The 18,437-nt window shown below is 53.1% G+C and overlaps 1 protein-coding gene across 7 annotated transcripts in view; it reads right to left on the minus strand.

The window, feature by feature from the left end:
* Window positions 1–12,329: 12,329 nt before the first annotated feature.
* TTC7B (tetratricopeptide repeat domain 7B) overlaps window positions 12,330–18,437 on the minus strand; it is a 238,212-nt gene continuing 232,104 nt past the window's right edge. For all 7 annotated transcript variants that reach the window (XM_060295192.2, XM_060295185.2, XM_060295188.2 and 4 more), the window contains one exon: window positions 12,330–13,302. In XM_060295192.2, the coding sequence (XP_060151175.1) occupies window positions 13,081–13,302 (222 nt within the window). In that variant the 3' untranslated portion in view covers window positions 12,330–13,080. The remainder of the gene's footprint in view (window positions 13,303–18,437) is intronic.

Raw genomic sequence — 18,437 nt, forward strand, 5'->3', positions numbered from 1 at the left:
TGGAAGTGACCAGAGAGATTGCCCAGGCTCTTGCCATGGCTTCCTCTCTCTCCCAGCCACAGGCCTTTCCTGGTCTCTGGAGCTTCTTCTCTGAGAGTCTGCCTCCATCACCTGTCCCCCAAGGGAGCTTCACGTTCGTGGAGGGGCGCTAGGGCAGGGAAGGCCTCCTCCATCCCCAGCCCAATCCTATCTCTTCTTGCAGCCACAGGCGGGCTCCACACCACCCTCTGCCCTCCCGACCTCTCTGTAAATCCAGGTGTAACTGGGTCTCAAAGAGAGATGCCCCTCTCCACACTGGATAATGGGGGGAGCTAGTCCTTTGGCTCCAGACCCTGAGCCCGAGTTGGTTGCCAGGGCAACAGCAGCCCTAGGGGAGGCGGGAAGCTGGGTGCTGGGGAGTCACAGCCCAGCCCGCTCATCCCTAAGTGCTGTAAGGGTGTGTGTGTGTGCCTGCTGCATGCCTAGCGTGCGAGCAGGAGTGTGTAGCAGGGGTGTGTGTGCCTTGGTGTGTGTCTCTGTGTGTACCATAGCCTGTGAGCATGTAGCCCTCAATTCTGTAACAGAAGGGGAGGGAGGAAAGGGGAGGAGAAGGAAGGGGAAGGGAAAAAAAAAAGTGTGCCTTGGTTAATCCTTCCAACTGTCCAGGAAACATCCCCCCATTTTATAGATGAGGAAACTGAGGGTCATTATGTATTTTGCCCACAGCATAGCAGGGTGGTGGCGTTTCCCCTAGACCTGCCGGATCCAAGCCTGGACTCTTTCCCGGTCCCCTCTGTCACTCCTTCTGGCTTCAGGTGCAGGGCCCAAATTGTACAATACACTTTTCTCTGTCGTTGGACTGTGTGCCTGGTGTTGTTGAGCAGAGCTCCTGGCTCACCTGCCATCCGTCCCCCTGAGGCAAGTTATGAACAGCTGTGCAGGAGGCCCCGTCCTGATGGGGTCCCTGGGCAGGGGCAGAGCCTGGACCCCACAGGACTGAGGACCAGAAGGAAGTGGCAGGGGAAAGGGCACTGGGAGCTATAGGCTCGACTCCACTCTGGTCAGCTGAGCAGCTGCACGCAGGTTGGGGAAGCTGAGTCTCCTGCATGCATCGCACTGTCCCTTCTGCCCCTCACCACCGGAGGGGCTCCTGGGGCTGTGGCTGGGGAGAGGCAGCTTGGTAGGCCCATTACCCGTGGCCTCACCAATGGCCAAACCCTTCACTGCCCGTGCTTGCTCAGGGACAGAGAGAACCACCCTTCCTTCCAGAGAACTCAGTGGAAAGAGCTTGGGGGACAGACGGCCCAGGCTTCAAATCCTGCCCCCAGCTGCTCACCAGCTATGTGACCCCGCATACGTTTCTTAACCTTTTCAAAGCCTCGGCCTTTTCACGTGTGATGGGGCATCTACTAGTCTGCGCAGGCTGCCACGACAAAGTACCACAGACCGGGGGCTTAAACAACAGACATTTGTTTTCTTACAGGTCTGGAGCTGGCAGTCCAAGATCACGGTGTCGGCAGAGGTGGTTTCCTCCGAGGCCTCTCTCCTTGGCTTGTAGACGGCCGCCTTCTCCCCGGGTCCTCACATGGTCATCCCTCTGTGCGTGCCTGAGTCCTAATCTCCTCTTCTTGTCTCCCAATCTCCCCCAGTCTTATTGGATCAGTGTCCGCCCATATGACCTCATATAAGTTTTCCATTCCTTTAAAGCCCTTGTCTCTAAATGCAGTTGCATTCTGAGGTACTGGGGGTTAGGACTTCAATGTGTGCATTTGGAGGGGTACAACTCCATCCATAATAAGGTGTAATATGAGTAGCAGTCTCCTTGGTTTGGTGTGAGGGTTATTCATCATGGAATGAAGCCAGCAGGCCTGGGCACCACAGCCCAGCCAGGGTCTTCATACATCATATCCATAACCCTCACAGCCTGGGGGGAGCACAGGCCTGCGCCCCCAGGAAATGGGGGGTGCTAGGGCTCAGTGCCTGGTCTGGCTGCACCCTTGGCCGGAGCCCAGCCTTCTCAAGCCTGCCCTGTCCACTCCACCACAGAAAAGGGCAGATGTGCACTGTTTCCAAGAGCCGTCCATACTCTCAGCCCCACGAGCACAGCCCAGCCCTAGCGTGAGCAGGACAAGGTAGCAGGGCACTCCGCTTCCCAGATGGGAAAACCGAGGCACGGAGAAGCCACGCAGGGCACTGTAGCAGGGGGTGGAGGTGCACTGGGGCCGTGGGCCTGGCATAGGGAGCAGCGATGATGAGGAGGTAGCTGCCTGGCTGTGCCCTGTGCTCCCAGAAGTGGGAGAGAGGAGGTGGGCCTGGCCTGAGCGAGGGAAGGATCCCCGTGGCCCCAGACCGCGGCCTCTGCCCCGGGCCCTGCCCGGCCGAGCCTCCACTTCCTGAGCCGGTAGCCAGGACAGGCTGGGCTGCTGAAACCCTTCCTAAAAAGGAATCGGGCTGTGGTGGCCCAGGCTATTTTTAGACAATTGTGTTGAAAAATTCCCAAAGTACATGTGGCATTTCTTCAGGAAGAAAAAACAGAGAGGGTAAGTGGACTCCCCCTCCTTCGGGAGGGTCCTCATACCACCAGGGCCCTGCAGCTGCCCAGCCTGGAGTTAGGTGATCGGGCTCTTGGGCCAAGGCAGGGCTCACCTCGGCCCCTCTTCATCCTGGGCTTTCAGGGGGTCTGGGGCACACACGATCACCCCAAATTACAGGTGGGAAGACTTAAGCCATGTGGCCTTTGTCCCCATTTTCAGTCTTCACTTAAAAAAAACAGCTTTTACAAAATAAACTTTACTGGAGTATAGCTGATACAGCAAAGTGAATCAGTTATACATATACATATATCCACTCCTTTGTCGATTCTTTCCTTGTATAGGCCATTACAGGGTATTGAGAAGAGTTCCCTGTACTGTGTCTGTTTTATATGGAGCAGTGTGTATATGTCAATCCCAATCTCCCAATTTATTCCTCCTCCCCCCCACACCCCGGCTTTCCCCCCCGGTAACCATAAGTTTGTTTTCTACATCTGTGACTCTATTTTTGTTTTAAAGAACCAGTTTTATTGGGGTATAATTGACAAATGATAAACTGTACATATGTAAAGAGTACAATTTGGTATGACCTGGGTTTAAATTCATGAAGCCAGCACCACAGTGCAGGCAGTGAACAGACCCATCATCCCCCAAACTTGCCTTATCCTCTTTGTAACCCCACCCACCGGACCCCCTCCACCCTCCTCAGTTCCCTCCTGCTCCTGGGAACCACGAGTCTGCTTTCTGTAACTGATTTGTTTTCATTTTCTAGAATTTTCTGTAAATGGAATCATACAGTCTGCTCTCTTTTTTCGACTGGCTCCTTGAACTCATCATCATTACGTTGAAATCCATCCATGTTTTTTTTTTTTTTAATTGGAGTATAGTTGCTTTACAATGTTGTGTTAGTTTCTGCTGTATAGTAAAGTGAATCAGCTATGCATATACATATATCCCCTCTTTTTTTGGATTTCCTTCCCATTTAGGTCACCACAGAGTGCTGAGTAGAGTTCCCTGTGCTATACAGTGATTCTCATTAGTTATCTATTTTATTGCCAGGACTATCCCATTATGTGAACGGACCACAATTTGTTTCTCCAATCATCTGTTGATGGCTATTTGAGCTGTTTCCAGTTTTTGGCTATTATGAATAAAGCAAGTCTTTGTGTGGACAGATATTTCCTTTATGGTAAATACACAGGAGAGGAATTCCTGGGTAACTCGATGTTTAACTTTTTAAGAAACCGCCAAGCCGTTTTCCCAGGTGGCTGCACCATGTTACATTCCCACCAGCAATACCCAAGGCCTCCAGTATCTCCTCATTCGTGCCAACACTTGTTATTGTCTGTCTTTTTGATTATAGACACCCTAGTGGGTGTGAAGTGGTATCTCACTGTGGTTTTGATTTGCATTTCCCTCATGACTAATGATGTTGACTGTCTTTTCTTGTGCTTGTTGGCCCAAATCGCACTTCCTTCTTAAATAAACTTTTAATTTGGGGATAGTTTTAGATTTGCTGAAAAGTTGCAAAGATAACATAGATACGCAGATATCCCCTCACCCAGTTTCTACTAATATTACTCCCTTCTGTTATCTGGTATATGTGTCGCAACTAAGAAACCAGCATTGGTATATTGCTATTAAACTTTATTTAGATGTCACCAATCCATCACACCCATGTCCCTTCCCTGTGCCTGGATCCCCACACCACGTGATATTGTCATGTCTCCATAGGCTTCTCCAGCTCGGGTCAGTTTTCTAGAATTTCCTTGACAGTTTTGAGGAGTATTGTCAGGTATTTTGTAGAAAGTTCCTCAGTTTGAGTTTTTCTGGTGTTTTCTCATGACTGGGTTTTGGGGAAGAAGCCCACAGGGGTGAAGAGCCTTCTCATCCCATCCTATCAGGGTACATGCCGTCCACATGACTAACCACTGGTGATGTCGACCTGATCTCTAGGTTTCTCCTGCCAGGTTTCTCCACTGTAGTGTTATTAGTTTTCCTCTTTCCAAACTCTACTCCTCAGAAAGGAGCTGCTAATTCCAGCCCACACTTGAGTGTTTAAGCTTCTCAAGCCTCACTTTGCTTTGAGCATCTTCTATGTCAGGCGCTTCACACTGATACTTCCCTTAATCCCCAGCCCTTCCACTGTCCCACAGGGAGAGGGTCCAATGATCCCTAAACTCGGCAATGTTTAAAGTTACAAAGGATCAGGGATCATTCATTCATACTCTTTCCTACCCTTTTAACAGACGAGGAAACCGAGGCCCAGAGAGGGAGGTGACTCACTTATGATCACACTACAATCAGAAGTGGTCTTGGGGCACTGGATAGGGCAGAGGTCTGGAAGGATGTCCTGGCCCAGAGTAGACATCTATTGGTAGATGAGTTGGGCATATGATGATTGAAAGATAAGGACTTCTGTTTGTGATAAGGTTTCTCTGAGGACAACGCAGACAGCCATGCAGGACACCTGTGCCTCCCAGGTACCTGCACAAACCAGGGAAGCAAGAATGGGTGATGCCAAAGGGCAGACCACCCCACACTACCCTGATGTGAGCCTGGAATGCCCCCCAAGCTGGCCACACAACAGAAAGGCTGGATTCGGGGTTTCAGCTGGCTACGCACAGCCTGCCGAGTGGTCAGGGTCCCCATAGTGAGCAGACACAGTCACAGCCTACGGTGTGAGTATAAACTGGTAGGGTGATTTGTTCATACGTATCAAGGGCATTAAAAGTGTTAATGGTTTTCGCCCTGGTTCCCACAGGGAGGCCACGGATGGACCATGGAATCAGATGGATCCTGGATGGAATACAGCTTATGCTGTCCCATGAGTCACTTTATCACCCTGAGTCTCCGTTTTCCCATCTATAAAATGAGGGTAGATTTGAGAAATGCTTTCTTTTTTTTTTTTTTTTTTGATGAAATTAGTGGTGTTAAAGTGTGCGTCAATCCACAATCAGGGTGGATTGGTTAGCAATATTGTACGGGTACCTCTAATGCGCCCAGTAACCTCTACCCTTCCTGGAGCACCTAGGACCAAACCTCCATCTAATTCTGTGTCCAGATGCCTTTGAGGATTTTGTTGCCTGATCAGACCAGAAGGGAAGCTGAATCCTGCTGTCAGAATCCTGTTGCATCTGCCCTAGCGGACTTTTCATGGGAGAGCTTCTCAGTGCCTGAGATGCCAGAGACTGGGAGCCCCACCCGGCCCAGACCGGGTATCTGCTTTGGCACCTGCTTCCTGATGGTACCCTCTGTCTACGCCTCACATGCATTGGGGCACCAGCTGGCAAGGTGAGCTTGGCAAGGGAGGAGCCGATAGCCCTCCGTGCTGCTAGCGATTGGTCTCCACACAGAGCGGTCAGACAGCATCTAGCAACTAGAGCCACCCACGTGGGCTCTGTTCAGTTTATAGACCACCTCATAGAACCGTGAGGGTTAATGAGACAATCCACAGAAAGTGTGTAGTGTGGTTCCTGCACAAACTAACATTCCTCCTAGAAGTCTACCCTAAGATAGATAATCAGAGATGCTGGAGAAAATGTGTATGTGAGGGGCTAAGAGTGTGGATTCTGGAGTCTGGTGACCTGGGTTTGAAGCTACCACGGAATCACCCAACCGTGGGCAAGTTTCTTCATCTTCTGAAGAAAGCTTCATCCCGCAACTGTACCAGTATCTGTAGTAATATCATCCAGCTCACAGAGCTGTCATCAGGGTTAGATGAATTCATGCATCTTTTAGTTGTACGTAGATCTTTTAGAACAGTACTTGGTGCACGGTAAGTGCTCAATCAATGTGAGCTAGCATTAATTATTCCGTTGTATGTGGTGTGACAGGGTAAGACCCCTTAAATGGCTGATAATAAGGGCCAGGGTTAGATAATAATAATAAGGGTTAAATGTTTGACAGGGCATCCATGTGATGGAAGGTTAGGCTGTCTTTAATTGTTCATGGAGTTTAATGACAAGGGGAAGATTAAGTGAAATGGTGTATAAAGTGTTACATAGAGTATGATTTTACTTTATTAAAAATATACACTCTACAAATGAACTTATTTACAAAACAGAAACAGACTTATGGTTACCAAAGGGGAAAGATGTGGGGAGGAGGGATAAATTAGGAGGTTGGGATTAACATATACACACTACTATATATAAAATGGATAATCAACAAGGACCTACTGTACAGCACAGGGAACTCTACTCGAAACTCTGTAATAACCTATATGGGAAAAGGATCTGAAAAAGAATAGATGTATGTATATCTATAACTGAATCACTTTGCTGTACACCTGAAACTAACACAACATTGTAAAGCAACTATACTCCAATATAAAATGAAAATTAAAAAAATAAAATGCAGTTATCATTCAAAAATATATATACTCATAGGAAATTGCTGGAAGACAATAGGCCAGAATGATGAGAAAGTTAACACTAGATGGTAGAATTTAATGACCTTTATCTTTGTATTCCTGAAACTGTGTGTGGTGGGAGTGGTCAGCAGAAAAATGCGCCCGCCACCCATAAGATGTCCACGCCTGTGAATTTTTCACCTTGCAGAGCAAAAGGAACTTTGCAGAAGTGATTATGTTAAGGATATTGAGATGGGGAGGTGATCCTGGATTATGCACTTGGGCCCAAAGTAATCATAAGGTCCTAACCTGGGAAAGAGGGTGGTGGAAGTCAGGGTTGCAGCAGGTGCTATGATGAGGAAGATCAAAGGTCAGCACGATTCACTGATGGTTTTGAGGATGGAGGAAGGTGCTGCAAACCAAGGGATGTGGGCAGCCTCTAGAAGCTGGAAACAGCAAGGAACGGATTCTCCCCTCAAGCCCCCAGAAGGAACACATCCCTGCCAACACTTTGACTTTTGCCCCTTAAGACCCATTGCAGACCTCTGACTTCAAAATTCTAAGAGAATAAACGTGTGTTAAGCCACTAAGTGGCCATTGACTACGGCAGCAATAGGAAACTAACACAATGAGCATGTATTTTATAATCACACACACACACACACACACAGAGAGAGAGAGAGAGAGAGAGAGAGAGAAAGCTGCTTGTTATTTTTAAAAAGGCAGAGTTATGGGTGAAGCAACTTCATTTCCACAGAAAGCCACGTGCACCTGCCAGGGCAGACAGGAGCTGCCCAGGTTCAAGATGTTAAATACGAGAAAATGAAGTTTGTAAAAATTCTTCAGGAAGTTGAAAGCCTGAAGATTCAAAATACTGTGCTGAAAAGTCGTGTGGTTTTTGAGTTCCATCTGATTGCTTAATGAATTTTATTGTTTTTAAGACCACGATTGGCTAAATGAAAATATTTGTAAAAACTAAATTAGTAACCTTTGACCAACCATGTTAAAAAAAAAACAACAAAACCTTGAGAGGATTTAAAGTGGGCCACATCTTTTCAGTTTAGAGAATGCTTTTTCATCTTCACATGGTCAGATTGTCAGTTCCTTGCTGACAATTAGAGGATGGGCCCCCTTTTGCACACTGCCGGGCCCAGGCATCTAGAGTGAAAAGTGGCAGAACCACAGGCTTCTTGGCCATGGTTTTCCCTCAGGAAGTCTGTACATGATCCTCTTTTAGGCAGAGAACCCCAGACTCCTACCTCTCTCCATGGTGGGGGGCCTTCCCGTCACTCAGTGTCACCGCCTCACAGAAGGGTCCCCTGGCCACCCCATGTAAAGTAGCCATCCACCCATTACGTAAAACTTGCTCCCAGCACTGCCATCTATCCAGTAATTATTTATTTACTGCTCTGTTTGCTGTCTGTCTGCCCAGTCCCCACCTAGACTGTGACCACCTAAGGCCACAGGAGGTGCTCAGAACCTGGTAGCTAACAAAGGGGGATCCGGGCGGGGGGGTCCACCTTCCTGGCAGCTGTACCTTCCCGGGTGCTGCTGAGGGGCAGTGGGGCTGGGGGCTGGGGCTGAAGCTCAGGCTGGAATCCCCTCCTTCCCACCATGGCCTTGGGGGTGCTGCATGGGAGGGCCAGGCTGGGCTCTCACCGGAGAGTAACGATAAGCACAGTGGTGGTGAAAGTCATGTTAACACGGGTACCATCAATGGAGCACATGTGCCTGTCGAGCGCTGTGCTTATGTTACACACACTCTGAATCTTTGCAGTGATCTTGTTCTGCCCATTTGACAGATGAGGAAGCTGAGGCTCAGGATGAGTGACGGCTCCCCCGTCCCCCCCACCACAAGGTTCCTCAGAGAATGAGCATCCAGGCCCAGATTCAAAGCCTGGCTGGCCGACCCCACGGCCCGAGCCCTTGGACACAGGCCCTGCTTCAGGCAGCTGCAGACGTGAGCTTCATGGCGCGTGTGGGCAGGGCTGGCTCTCCCCCTCTCCTGGACCCGGGGGCCGAGGAGGCAAAGGTGAGGGAGGCCACCAGCTGCACCCCTGCTGTCCTGGCGCTGTGGGCAGGAGGCCCCCGGCCCAGGCGTCTCATCTCCTCCTCCAAGCAGAGAGGGAATGAAGCGCAGTGGGAATCGCCATGTGGTTGCAAATAGTTCTGTGTGGGAAGAGGGAGGAGGGAGCGGCCTGTCTCCCCAGGGACTCGCCTCACTCCAGGCAGGGGAGAAAGAGGGGCGTCCCTGCAGCGCACCCGGGGCCCAGGCCCCATGCTTCATCGAGGCTGTATTAACAGGCCCAACGGCGGTGTGAGGGGAAATGTCACCCCTACGTTGAGACAGGAGCAGGAGGCCCTTCTCCACTGGCGGTGACGTGACCGGGCAGAGCTGGGATTCCAGCCAGATCTGTGTGACCCACAGCCCAGTGGTCACCAGGAAAGCCTATTGTCCTCAGGGGGCCAGGGGTCAACCAGTAGAAGACGGGGGAGGCAGGGAGGGCCCTGGAGGCTCTGGGTGGCCCAGCTGGAGCTGCTGCTCCAGGCGGACGGGCAGAAGGCACCCCACGACCTGCCTGCCACCCCCCGTAGCCAGCGTCGCTCTGGGCCTGAGCATCCAGGAGTTGTCCAGCGGCAGCCTGGCTCCCAGGCCCCTCGCGGTGGCCCCACGGGGTGGCCCCTTCCTGGCACCGCACACCCGCTACAGCTGCCTGCTGACTCATGTCTCAGCTGGGAGGGCAGGCTGGCAGGGGGGCCTGTCCCCAGAGAGGGACAGTGACTCAGGGTCACCCCCCGGCAGGCACAGAGCTGGAATGGGTCCCCCAGGGTATGGCCTTGGCGGGGCAGGGTGGGGGTGGGGGTCTCGGCCTGGCCCCCAAAGACCTTCTGGAGGAGCCCCTGCCTGCCTGAGACATTTGCAGGATGTCCTTTTCCTGGTCCCATCTGGCCGTGGAGTGGGAGGAGGCAGCAGGAAATGAGCTGACCTCGAGTGGGAGGAAGGCTGGTGGCAGTTCTGAGGGTCAGTCTCCTGGGGACCAGCCATCCGCTTGTGTGTGTGTGTTGGGGGGGAAGGGGGCTGGGGTCCTCACAGCCTGGCACGGTCTGCCCACTGCCCATCTGCCCCCGGACGGGACTTGAGCACGGCCTCAGGAGCTTGTGGTCCCCTGTGTGGATGCTTCCAGAGCAGGCGGGAGGGAGAGGAACCAGAGGAGGCCTGAGCGGGCTAGCGCCAATTCTACAACTCACTTGGTGCCCCCAGTTGGACATGAGAGGTAGAGGGGGTGGGGGGAGGGGGAGAGGGCAGGAAGGAGTTAGGTGGAGGTGAAGGAGGAGGCACTGTGCCGCCTTAGGCTCCCTGTGGGAGAGGCTGGGAGGGCGTGGAAGAGGGACACGGCAGGGCACGGAGTGGCTGGCTCTGCCTCAGAACCCCCTCTGCTGCCCCCAAGCCTTCAGCCGAGCCTGCCATCTTACCCTGCGCCGGCGATGCCGGGGGAGCTGAGGAGGGGCCGCTGGGCTGGGGCCATGGCTGAGGTGGGAGTGAGAGGCTGCCCGACGTGCCCAGAGCAGACAGGGTGGAGGGCGAAGATCTCCAGAGTGTGTGAGATGGGTGCCTGGCTAAGGGCAGGACTTCCGGGGGGCAGATGGGATGGGGCATCCAAGGATGGTCATGTGACCACAGAGGAGCTCGGAGTGACCGTCCGGAGGACTCTGGGGGCTGTTCCATGCTGTCACAGACAGGGACACGCACAGGCCCTCTCTTGGGCCATGAACAGGTAAGGGGTCCAGGGGAAGGAGGCCTTGGTTCCCACCTGGGGAGATCCTGAGCTCACAGCCCTCCCTGGTCCTGAGAGTGAACCTGGGACCTGGCCCAGGCCCCAACCTGGCCCTGTCCCCAAGACCCTTCCCCGCTGCTGGTGGTGGGGAGGGCTGGCTCCCTTTAAAGAAGGGCAACCCCTCTCCCCTCACTTCTTCGTCCTCCCCTCCCTGGCCCACCCGCCCTCCCATTCCCTTCCAACTCGGTGGGGAGCTGGAGCTTTCGTGTTCCAGCCATGACCCTGGGACCCAGTCTCTCTACCTCCTCACTCTTTTCCTGAGTTGGCATCATTCTCAGGCAGGCCATCCCACATGGTGCCAAATGGCCACCCGCATCCCCAGGCTGGCATCCTATCAGGATGTCAAACTCAGTAGGAAGAGGTTTTTTCTAATATTTCCATAACACAGGTGCTAGAGGGGCCTCCCATTGGCCAAGTTTGGGCCACATGTCTAAACCTGAACCAGTCACTAAGCTTGGGGGCTGTAAAGTTCTGGACGAAAAGGTCGGGCCCATGTGTTCTTCCTTGAGCCATACGGGTGGAGACTGGGTTCTCCCAAGGGAGATGGGACACTACGGAGGGGACAGATGGTGGACAGGCAGACAGCAGCCGTCACCAGTGCCCCTGCACAGGCTGACGTGCGCAGGACTCTCCAAGGCAAGGCCCTGACACACAGCCAGCCTGGGAGAGAGTGGCTGGTATGATACCTAGACTATTATCCTTGGGTGGCCCTGGCCTCCTGCCTTCCCGGTCCTGACCTGAAAGGGTCTCTTCCCGCAGTGCTGCACAGGATGGCAGGCTGGCCCTGACCCTCCAGCCAGGGCTAGCTGCTGCCCCTCTGAGCATCTGTCCTTTCCTGCCAGTGTCTCACGTTGCAAATTCTATGACTTACGACCACCCGCAGCTCCAGGTGCTGCCTGGCAGGGCCAGTGCTAACGTTGGGATGCCTACCTGCTTTGCCTACAGTGAGCTCCTGCCTTCAGTCTCTCTCCAGACATCAGCTGACCCCTCACCTGCCTGCCTAGTGAGTCATGGAGGTTGTGTCTAGCTTAGGGGGAGGGGGATTGAGACTTAGCGTGCCTACGATCAGAGCTCAGGCTCTGCACACTTCCCTGGGTCCTGGCAGGGTGGGGTCACCCCACAGCTGCTCAGCCGCGTAGCTCTGGGGGATTAGAGAGGCCTGCTCAAGTCCTCTCTGGTTCTTCATCTTTACTCTTCACTCTGTTGGGCTGAGTCTCTGAATTCACATCTGGCCCCCAAACCTCTACATGCCCTCTCCTCACGGTGGCAGGACGGCTACTGCAGTTCCAGCCTCACCTCTCAGGTTTAGGTCCCTCAGGAGAGTGAGACTCTTTCCTTGCAGCTCCCACTCTCACTGGACCATTTCAGGTCACATGCTCATTCCCCATCCTCCGTAGAAGTGAATGCTAGATGTTAACTGGCCAGGTCTCAGTCACATGCTCCAATCCCAGGCAACATGGGGAGAGCTGGGAAAGGTGAATTCCCACACTAAAATCAGGGCTGGACCTCCTAGTTCCAAGGGCGGACCTGTCCAGGGCGGCCCCCAGGCGCCGAAAACTCCCCACCCCAGGAACTGAGCCTTAACCTCTCTCAGGTCTGTGGGCTTTCACGAACAACACAAGCCATGGGTCCATTTAAAAATCATTTTATTATTAACTTCATCTTTCCATTTAGCCAAGTGTCTGTCATGTATAAGGAATGTCGGTAAATATTCCATTTGAAGCTTCTTTGTACATATTTCCATCGATAAATAAACTCTGAATTCACATAAAAAAGTTAAACTTAAATAACTCATATTTCCTTCTCTTGTAACAGGCCTATATTGGTAAAATATAAATATTCTTGGACTCAGGCTTTGTTCTAAGTGAGGGCAGTAATTTATCACATGGTACAATTACTGACAACAAAACTAAGAAACTGTCGGCTGGTGTCCTGGCTTGGACGAGTACTGAGGCGGAAAACAGAAAATTCACATTTGGTTTCTGGGCCAAGGGTAGGGCAGGAGTGGTGATGGTGGGGAGAGAACAGTTTTCTTTAGAGCTCTGATAAAAATAATCTGTTCTGCCACTGAATTTTAACTTTGAATATATTCTTCTACATTTGCAGATTAATTCCATGATCATTTTACTTAAAACTTAGATGTCAGCTAACAAAATATGGCACATGATCCATTTTGAACAACGTCAGTAGGTTCAGAAACTATCATTGGGCTGGCGAAAACGACAACAGAAATGCACGTAGAGAGCGACGATCAGGGGTTGGTTTGTTTAGTCCACTGTGGTCAATCGCACATTCATCCAGGGCCTTCGTGCGCACACTCGACCTTCAGCGCCCAGGCGGGGCCCCCTTGGCCTGGGCAGCAGTGAGGCCGGGGCGCTGCTCAGAGCACGCGGGGGATGATGGTGAAGGGCACCGCGGGGCTGCTGGCCTCCAGCTCCAAGGCCGTCAGGAAGCACTCTGTGGCCGCCGCGTCGTTGCCCTGAGCTTGCAGGACCTCACCCAGTCCGTTCCAGACCTCGTGGGCCGTGGAGTTCACCTGCACCGCGTCCCGGAGGATTTTCTCGGCCAGACTGTAGCGGCCCAGCTGATGGAGGATCAGGGCCTGCAGAGACAGACAGACAGTCAGAGAGACTACCACTCTGCACTCCTATCTGTCCTTGAGTTTTGGCACGTTCCTTGGAGGGAGGCATGCATCTCCATTGGGCTGGGCACAACGTAAGTTCAAGTTCTTCCTGCACTTGGGGCTAAGAGTCAAAAGAATCGCTCGAACCATGAACTGTATGAAGTTACTGATGTTCAGCCTTTTTTTTTTTTTTTTTTTTTTTTTTTAACGGTACGTGGGCCTCTCACTGTTGTGGCCGCTCCCGTTGCGGAGCACAGGCTCCAGATGCGCAGGCTCAGCGGCCATAGCTCACAGGCCCAGCCGCTCTGCGGCATGTGGGATCTTCCCGGACCGGGGCACGAACCCGCGTCCCCTGCATCGGCAGGCGGACTCTCAACCACTGCGCCACCAGGGAAGCCCTCAAAGCGTTTTTTATAGCCCCGTAAATCTTTGGCTAAATGGAATCTTACTGCTCACGCTCACACATTATGGGTATAAACAGACAAAAAGGAACTGCTGAGGGTCGGACAAGGGGGGGGGCCCAGAGTCCCCAGTGGGCTCCCCAGAGGCCCTGTACAGGCTCAGTGGAACCAGCTGGACAACCATTTGGAGAGTCTTCCTTTAGGACAAATTTCCCCAAAGTGGCATTACTGGGTCAGAGGATAAGACTCTTTAGGGTTCTCCAAATATTTTGCAAATGATATCCCCAAAGGGTGGCGTCACGTTTTTAGCCATCTACAGAGTTGCAGTGGTCCGTCCCCCGCCCCACCCCCGCTACCATTACTCTTTATTTTTACTAATTTTGTAAGTGCAGATTGTCCCCTCCTTGTCAAAACCTGCATTTCTTTCATAACAATTGAGGTTAAATATTCAGTATTTCCCATGCCCATTAGAAGACATGCATCTGTTACCGTAATGGTCTAAAGTCTGTTTTTGACTTTTGAGGGGTTTTTTTCTTCTGTGAACAGAAGTTTTTAGTTTTTTAAGTTGAATTTGTTGATCTTTGGTTATTTACTGATTGATTGTCACTTCAAAGCTTTGGCAGTTATCCTTTCAAAGAACTGACATGCCTTGGATTCCATTTGTTGTGATCTGACTCCCCCGCCCCCATAGTTGTCCACCTTCCCCGGCAGATAGGAAACCTCAGTGGGTCTCCTCTACGTAGCTGGACACAAACTAGCTACTCCCCGCTTCCCCTCATTCCTGTGAGGCACTGCCTTTGTCACACAGTGAATTACTGCAAGAGATGCGGGGGGGTGGGGGGGGGAGCTTCTTAAATTTTCCGATGAGCTACACCACCTACCTTTCACATAAGCACCGTGCTGTTTGGATTTCCTTATTCCACATTAGGATTGAACAGGTGGGATTAGAGCCTTTCCTCATTGCTCTTCACTTTCAGTGTATTTATTGACAATCTTGCCCTGTACTAGTCCAGATGAATTTTAAAAATCACTTTGTGGCTTCCCTTTGGGAGTTGAATTGTACTTGCATGAAAGCTCTAAGAGTGTGGAGAAGCCTAACATCCTTACAGTGTTTTGTCTTCCTGCCCAAGAATGTGGCCTGACTCACCGGTCCTTCAAATCTTGGCCCTGTACTTTCTTTCTGTGCCTCACGTGTGGCAGGGGTGAGTCCTCCCTGGTTTCCTCAAAGCTGTACTTCACCGGCGGGCAAGGGGCAGACCCAGGCAGTGCAGGGGCATGACGTGCAGCCTGGGCCAGGTGGGCCCACTCCAAAGGGCTCTGGCCTCCAAGATGAGCTCTTAGACGGGGTAGGAGGAGCCCTCAGCAGGCGGTGTCCAGCACCTGAGGGTTGTCTGGCTGACCTTGCCCCGGGCTTGTGGCCCTGGGGGTGGTGTCTGAGAGCCAGAAAAGCAGCCTGACTTCCCAGAGTCGCCTGCACCTATGAGCCGCTGGCACGGGAGCCGTGAGGCCAACCCCGGAGGAGCTTGCGGTCAGCGGGGCCTGGGAGACCCACGGCCCCAGCACAGGGTGTGACGCCTCGTCTCTGGGAGGGGAGCCAGCCCGGGGAGGCTCCCTGAGTGAGGAGGTAGAGGAGGCCTCAGGCCAAGAGGCTGCAGACTTTAAGGTCAGGTCCAGCCTCTCTAAGAGGCAAACTGCATATGTGTCCTTTCTTATTAACATCTAGATACGCTGTAACAATGTCCACCCTGGAGTCCCTGGGTACGAGTAGGTCCTGGACTGGATCTGCCAGAGCTGGGGGCTCCGGGGGGGTGGCCAGGGCCAGGCAGGAGGGTGTTCCAAGCTTCGGAACAAAAGAGGTGCAGAAGCCAGTGCTCGCAATTAGGATTTTACTGAGTTTCTGGAATTTGCTCTCCTCAGACTGCAAGGCCTTCCCGTTGGGCAGTGAGCACTGCTGGGTTTCGGCTGCCTTCCTAGGCTGGTCAGGGTCAGGTTTGCTGGGACTACCGTGAAAGCCCCCTGTTTGCACATGAGGCCACCGCACGGAAGCACTTCCCGCGTCCACAGGGTTTTCTCCTCATGGCTCCCTCCCCAGAGCACCGACTCCCTACCCACCCAGGAGGGGGACAAGGGAACAAGGGCGGACGTTCAGTGTGGACCCGGGCTTCCTGGCAGGATGAATAGTAATAATAAGAGCGGCAGCGAGTGCTAACAGTGTTTATAGCACACCAGGCCCTGCTCCAAGTGCTTAGTTCACCTGGGGACTCCAGAGCAATTTCACACAGGCGTGGCCAGGACACAGAAGCACCTGCGTGCAAGGCCTGCTTTTATTGCTGCGGAGAAAGAGCCCACAGTTGAGGCGGAAAACATGCTCACGCACTGGGTCCTCCTACCCCCATTTTGCAGGTGAGTATGCCAGGGTGCCTAGAGGCTCCGGGTCTCTTGCCCTGGGACAAGCTGCTTACTGCAGAGCCGGGCCAGAACCTGCATCTCCCAACTCTTCAGGCCTCCCTGAAGGCCATTCGGCTGTGGAGTGCACGGTGGGGTGGGGAGTAACCGCATCCCTCTCCCAGGTGGCGCCCCCACTACTCCGGCCCTCCGCCCTCCGTTAGAGAAAACCTGACAGCTGACACCTGCACTTCCCAACCTCGAAGGTCAGGTGGAAAGAACGGGAGGCCACTTGCCCAGGACGTGAGGGCTATGCCTCCTTTCTTCCAGGGGAGGTTATCAGCCCCAACTCCTGCTAGAACATTCTGATTTAGCCAACAGAGAAATGAGAGGAGGGAGGAGGGTCTGGGTAATGGCAGCAAACACAGGCATTTAAAGGTTACAGAAGGAGTCCCGTCGCGTTCCTTCAAGGCAAGACTTTCTCAATGCATCAAATTATTGAACACACACGTTTTCTGAGCGGCTCTACCAGGCAGGGAGGCACAGATTGCGTGTTTGGCAAATGGTGATGGGGACAAGGCACCTGGTAAGCCACAAAGAGGCATGCTTGGTTAATCGGTGCAGGTGGAGAATATAACTTAGGTCCCACTGGCTCTGCTGCGGTAGAAGCAGCCTCATGCTGTTTCCTTTCTGTACCCGGAGTTCTGTCTCCCCGTCGGGCACTATGCCGGACGCTTGAACTTGGCTTTGGCTCGTCTCCTATTTCCTCCACTTTAGATATAAGGAGACAGGCTCGGAAAGGCCAAGTGTCTTGCCCAAGGTCACAGGGCACACGAGTATGGAGCTTGCAGGCCAGCCCAGGTCTTCCTGAGGCCAAAGCCCCGTTCTCCCCACCTTGGCTTCTCATCCGCTCGCTGCTGCCTCTGTCACTTTAAGAGACAAGGCCGGTGCCCCTCAGGCACTAACCCAGTTACATCTGAGCAACAGTAAACGGGCACCTGCCATGCTGTCTCTCCCTTCCACTTTCTCTGACCACTGACGGCCGGCTCTGTCGCTCCTTCCCGCGGTTACAATGGGGAGGTGGCTCCTCTCCAGGGCACAGCTTTTCTCCTATTTTTCTGCTGTTTGGGAGCATCCTGTATATTCACTCAAGGACCGGAAGGCTCCTTGCCTCCCTTTGGTGGCCCACAGGCCGGCTGTGACCTTGAGGCTTGGGGTGGCTGCAGCCGCCAAAGGACTGGGGCTGCTGTTAGCCGGAAGGCAGACCAATGAGATGTGGAGACCCAGGAGGACCAGGGCCTTGGTCCAGCAAGGCCCGGAGGTCACTGCTCTCAGCAGCAATGACCTGCCCCTACTCTGCTGGAGTGGGGACGAGAACCCCAGTCCTTTTGCTGGGAATTTTGTTTAGAAAGTGGCAGGCTGCTGAATCTACCCTATCTTGGGGGCTCTAGGGTACACGGCAGCGGCAAGTGTACCCCCCAAAATGCCTGCAGGAACCAGCCCCTGGGCTAATCTGACCTGTCGCCCTCAGTGCTGGGCAGCTAAGGGCCGTTGTGAGTCTCTAGTGTTCTCGTGGGCTTGGAAATTTCCAGCCCATTCCTGGACTTATATTCCGAATGTACGAACAGGCTACCATTTCCAGATGACCTTGAAGCTTCCTGAGCAATCTGTCTAGTGGAACTAATTCCTAAAGCTGGAGCAGCTCGGGGAGACATCAGACTTGCTAGGGGCTGCCAGCTCAGGCTTGGCCAGGGAATGAAAAATCGGCCTCTCCCCAGTGCCCCAGTGAGGCAAGAGCAGCTCAGAAATCAGTCACACGAGGAGTCCAACCAGAACAAGCTCCAGCTGGGGTCTGAGTCACTGTACTGGGCCAGCGTTGCCGGCAGGTTGGCCAGAGGTGGGATGGGACCTGGACGGGCCTGGCTGTCAGGACTGACACACCTCCCGAACCCCTCTACGTTGTGAGAGGCCTCCCCTGGCTTTGATGTGCGCTTATGCATTAGGACCCTGCTGTCTTTTTCATCCTTCAGGCCCCCTGCTTCCTCTCTTCTGCAAAGATCAGAGGCCACTGATCTCACCACCAGCTGGGTCTCACCACCAGTTGGGTCCAACTTTCTCCTGGTACAGACCTCTGGGTTCATCCAGGCTGATTTGTCAGCCCAGGTATTTCTGCAGGACATAGCCCCCAGCCCCCGTCCACCTGTCCAACCTTAGTCGGTCCCGGCCTGGCCCCCTGCTGCTGGGGCTCTAGTCCATCTGCTTGAAGTGCTGAAGATCCCCATTCCCCCCAAAGCCCAGGCTACACTGCCTACCTTAGGCAGGGCTACC

Source organism: Globicephala melas, chromosome 2 (genome assembly GCF_963455315.2).
Source record: "Globicephala melas chromosome 2, mGloMel1.2, whole genome shotgun sequence".
Taxonomy (NCBI): Eukaryota; Metazoa; Chordata; class Mammalia; order Artiodactyla; family Delphinidae; genus Globicephala; species Globicephala melas.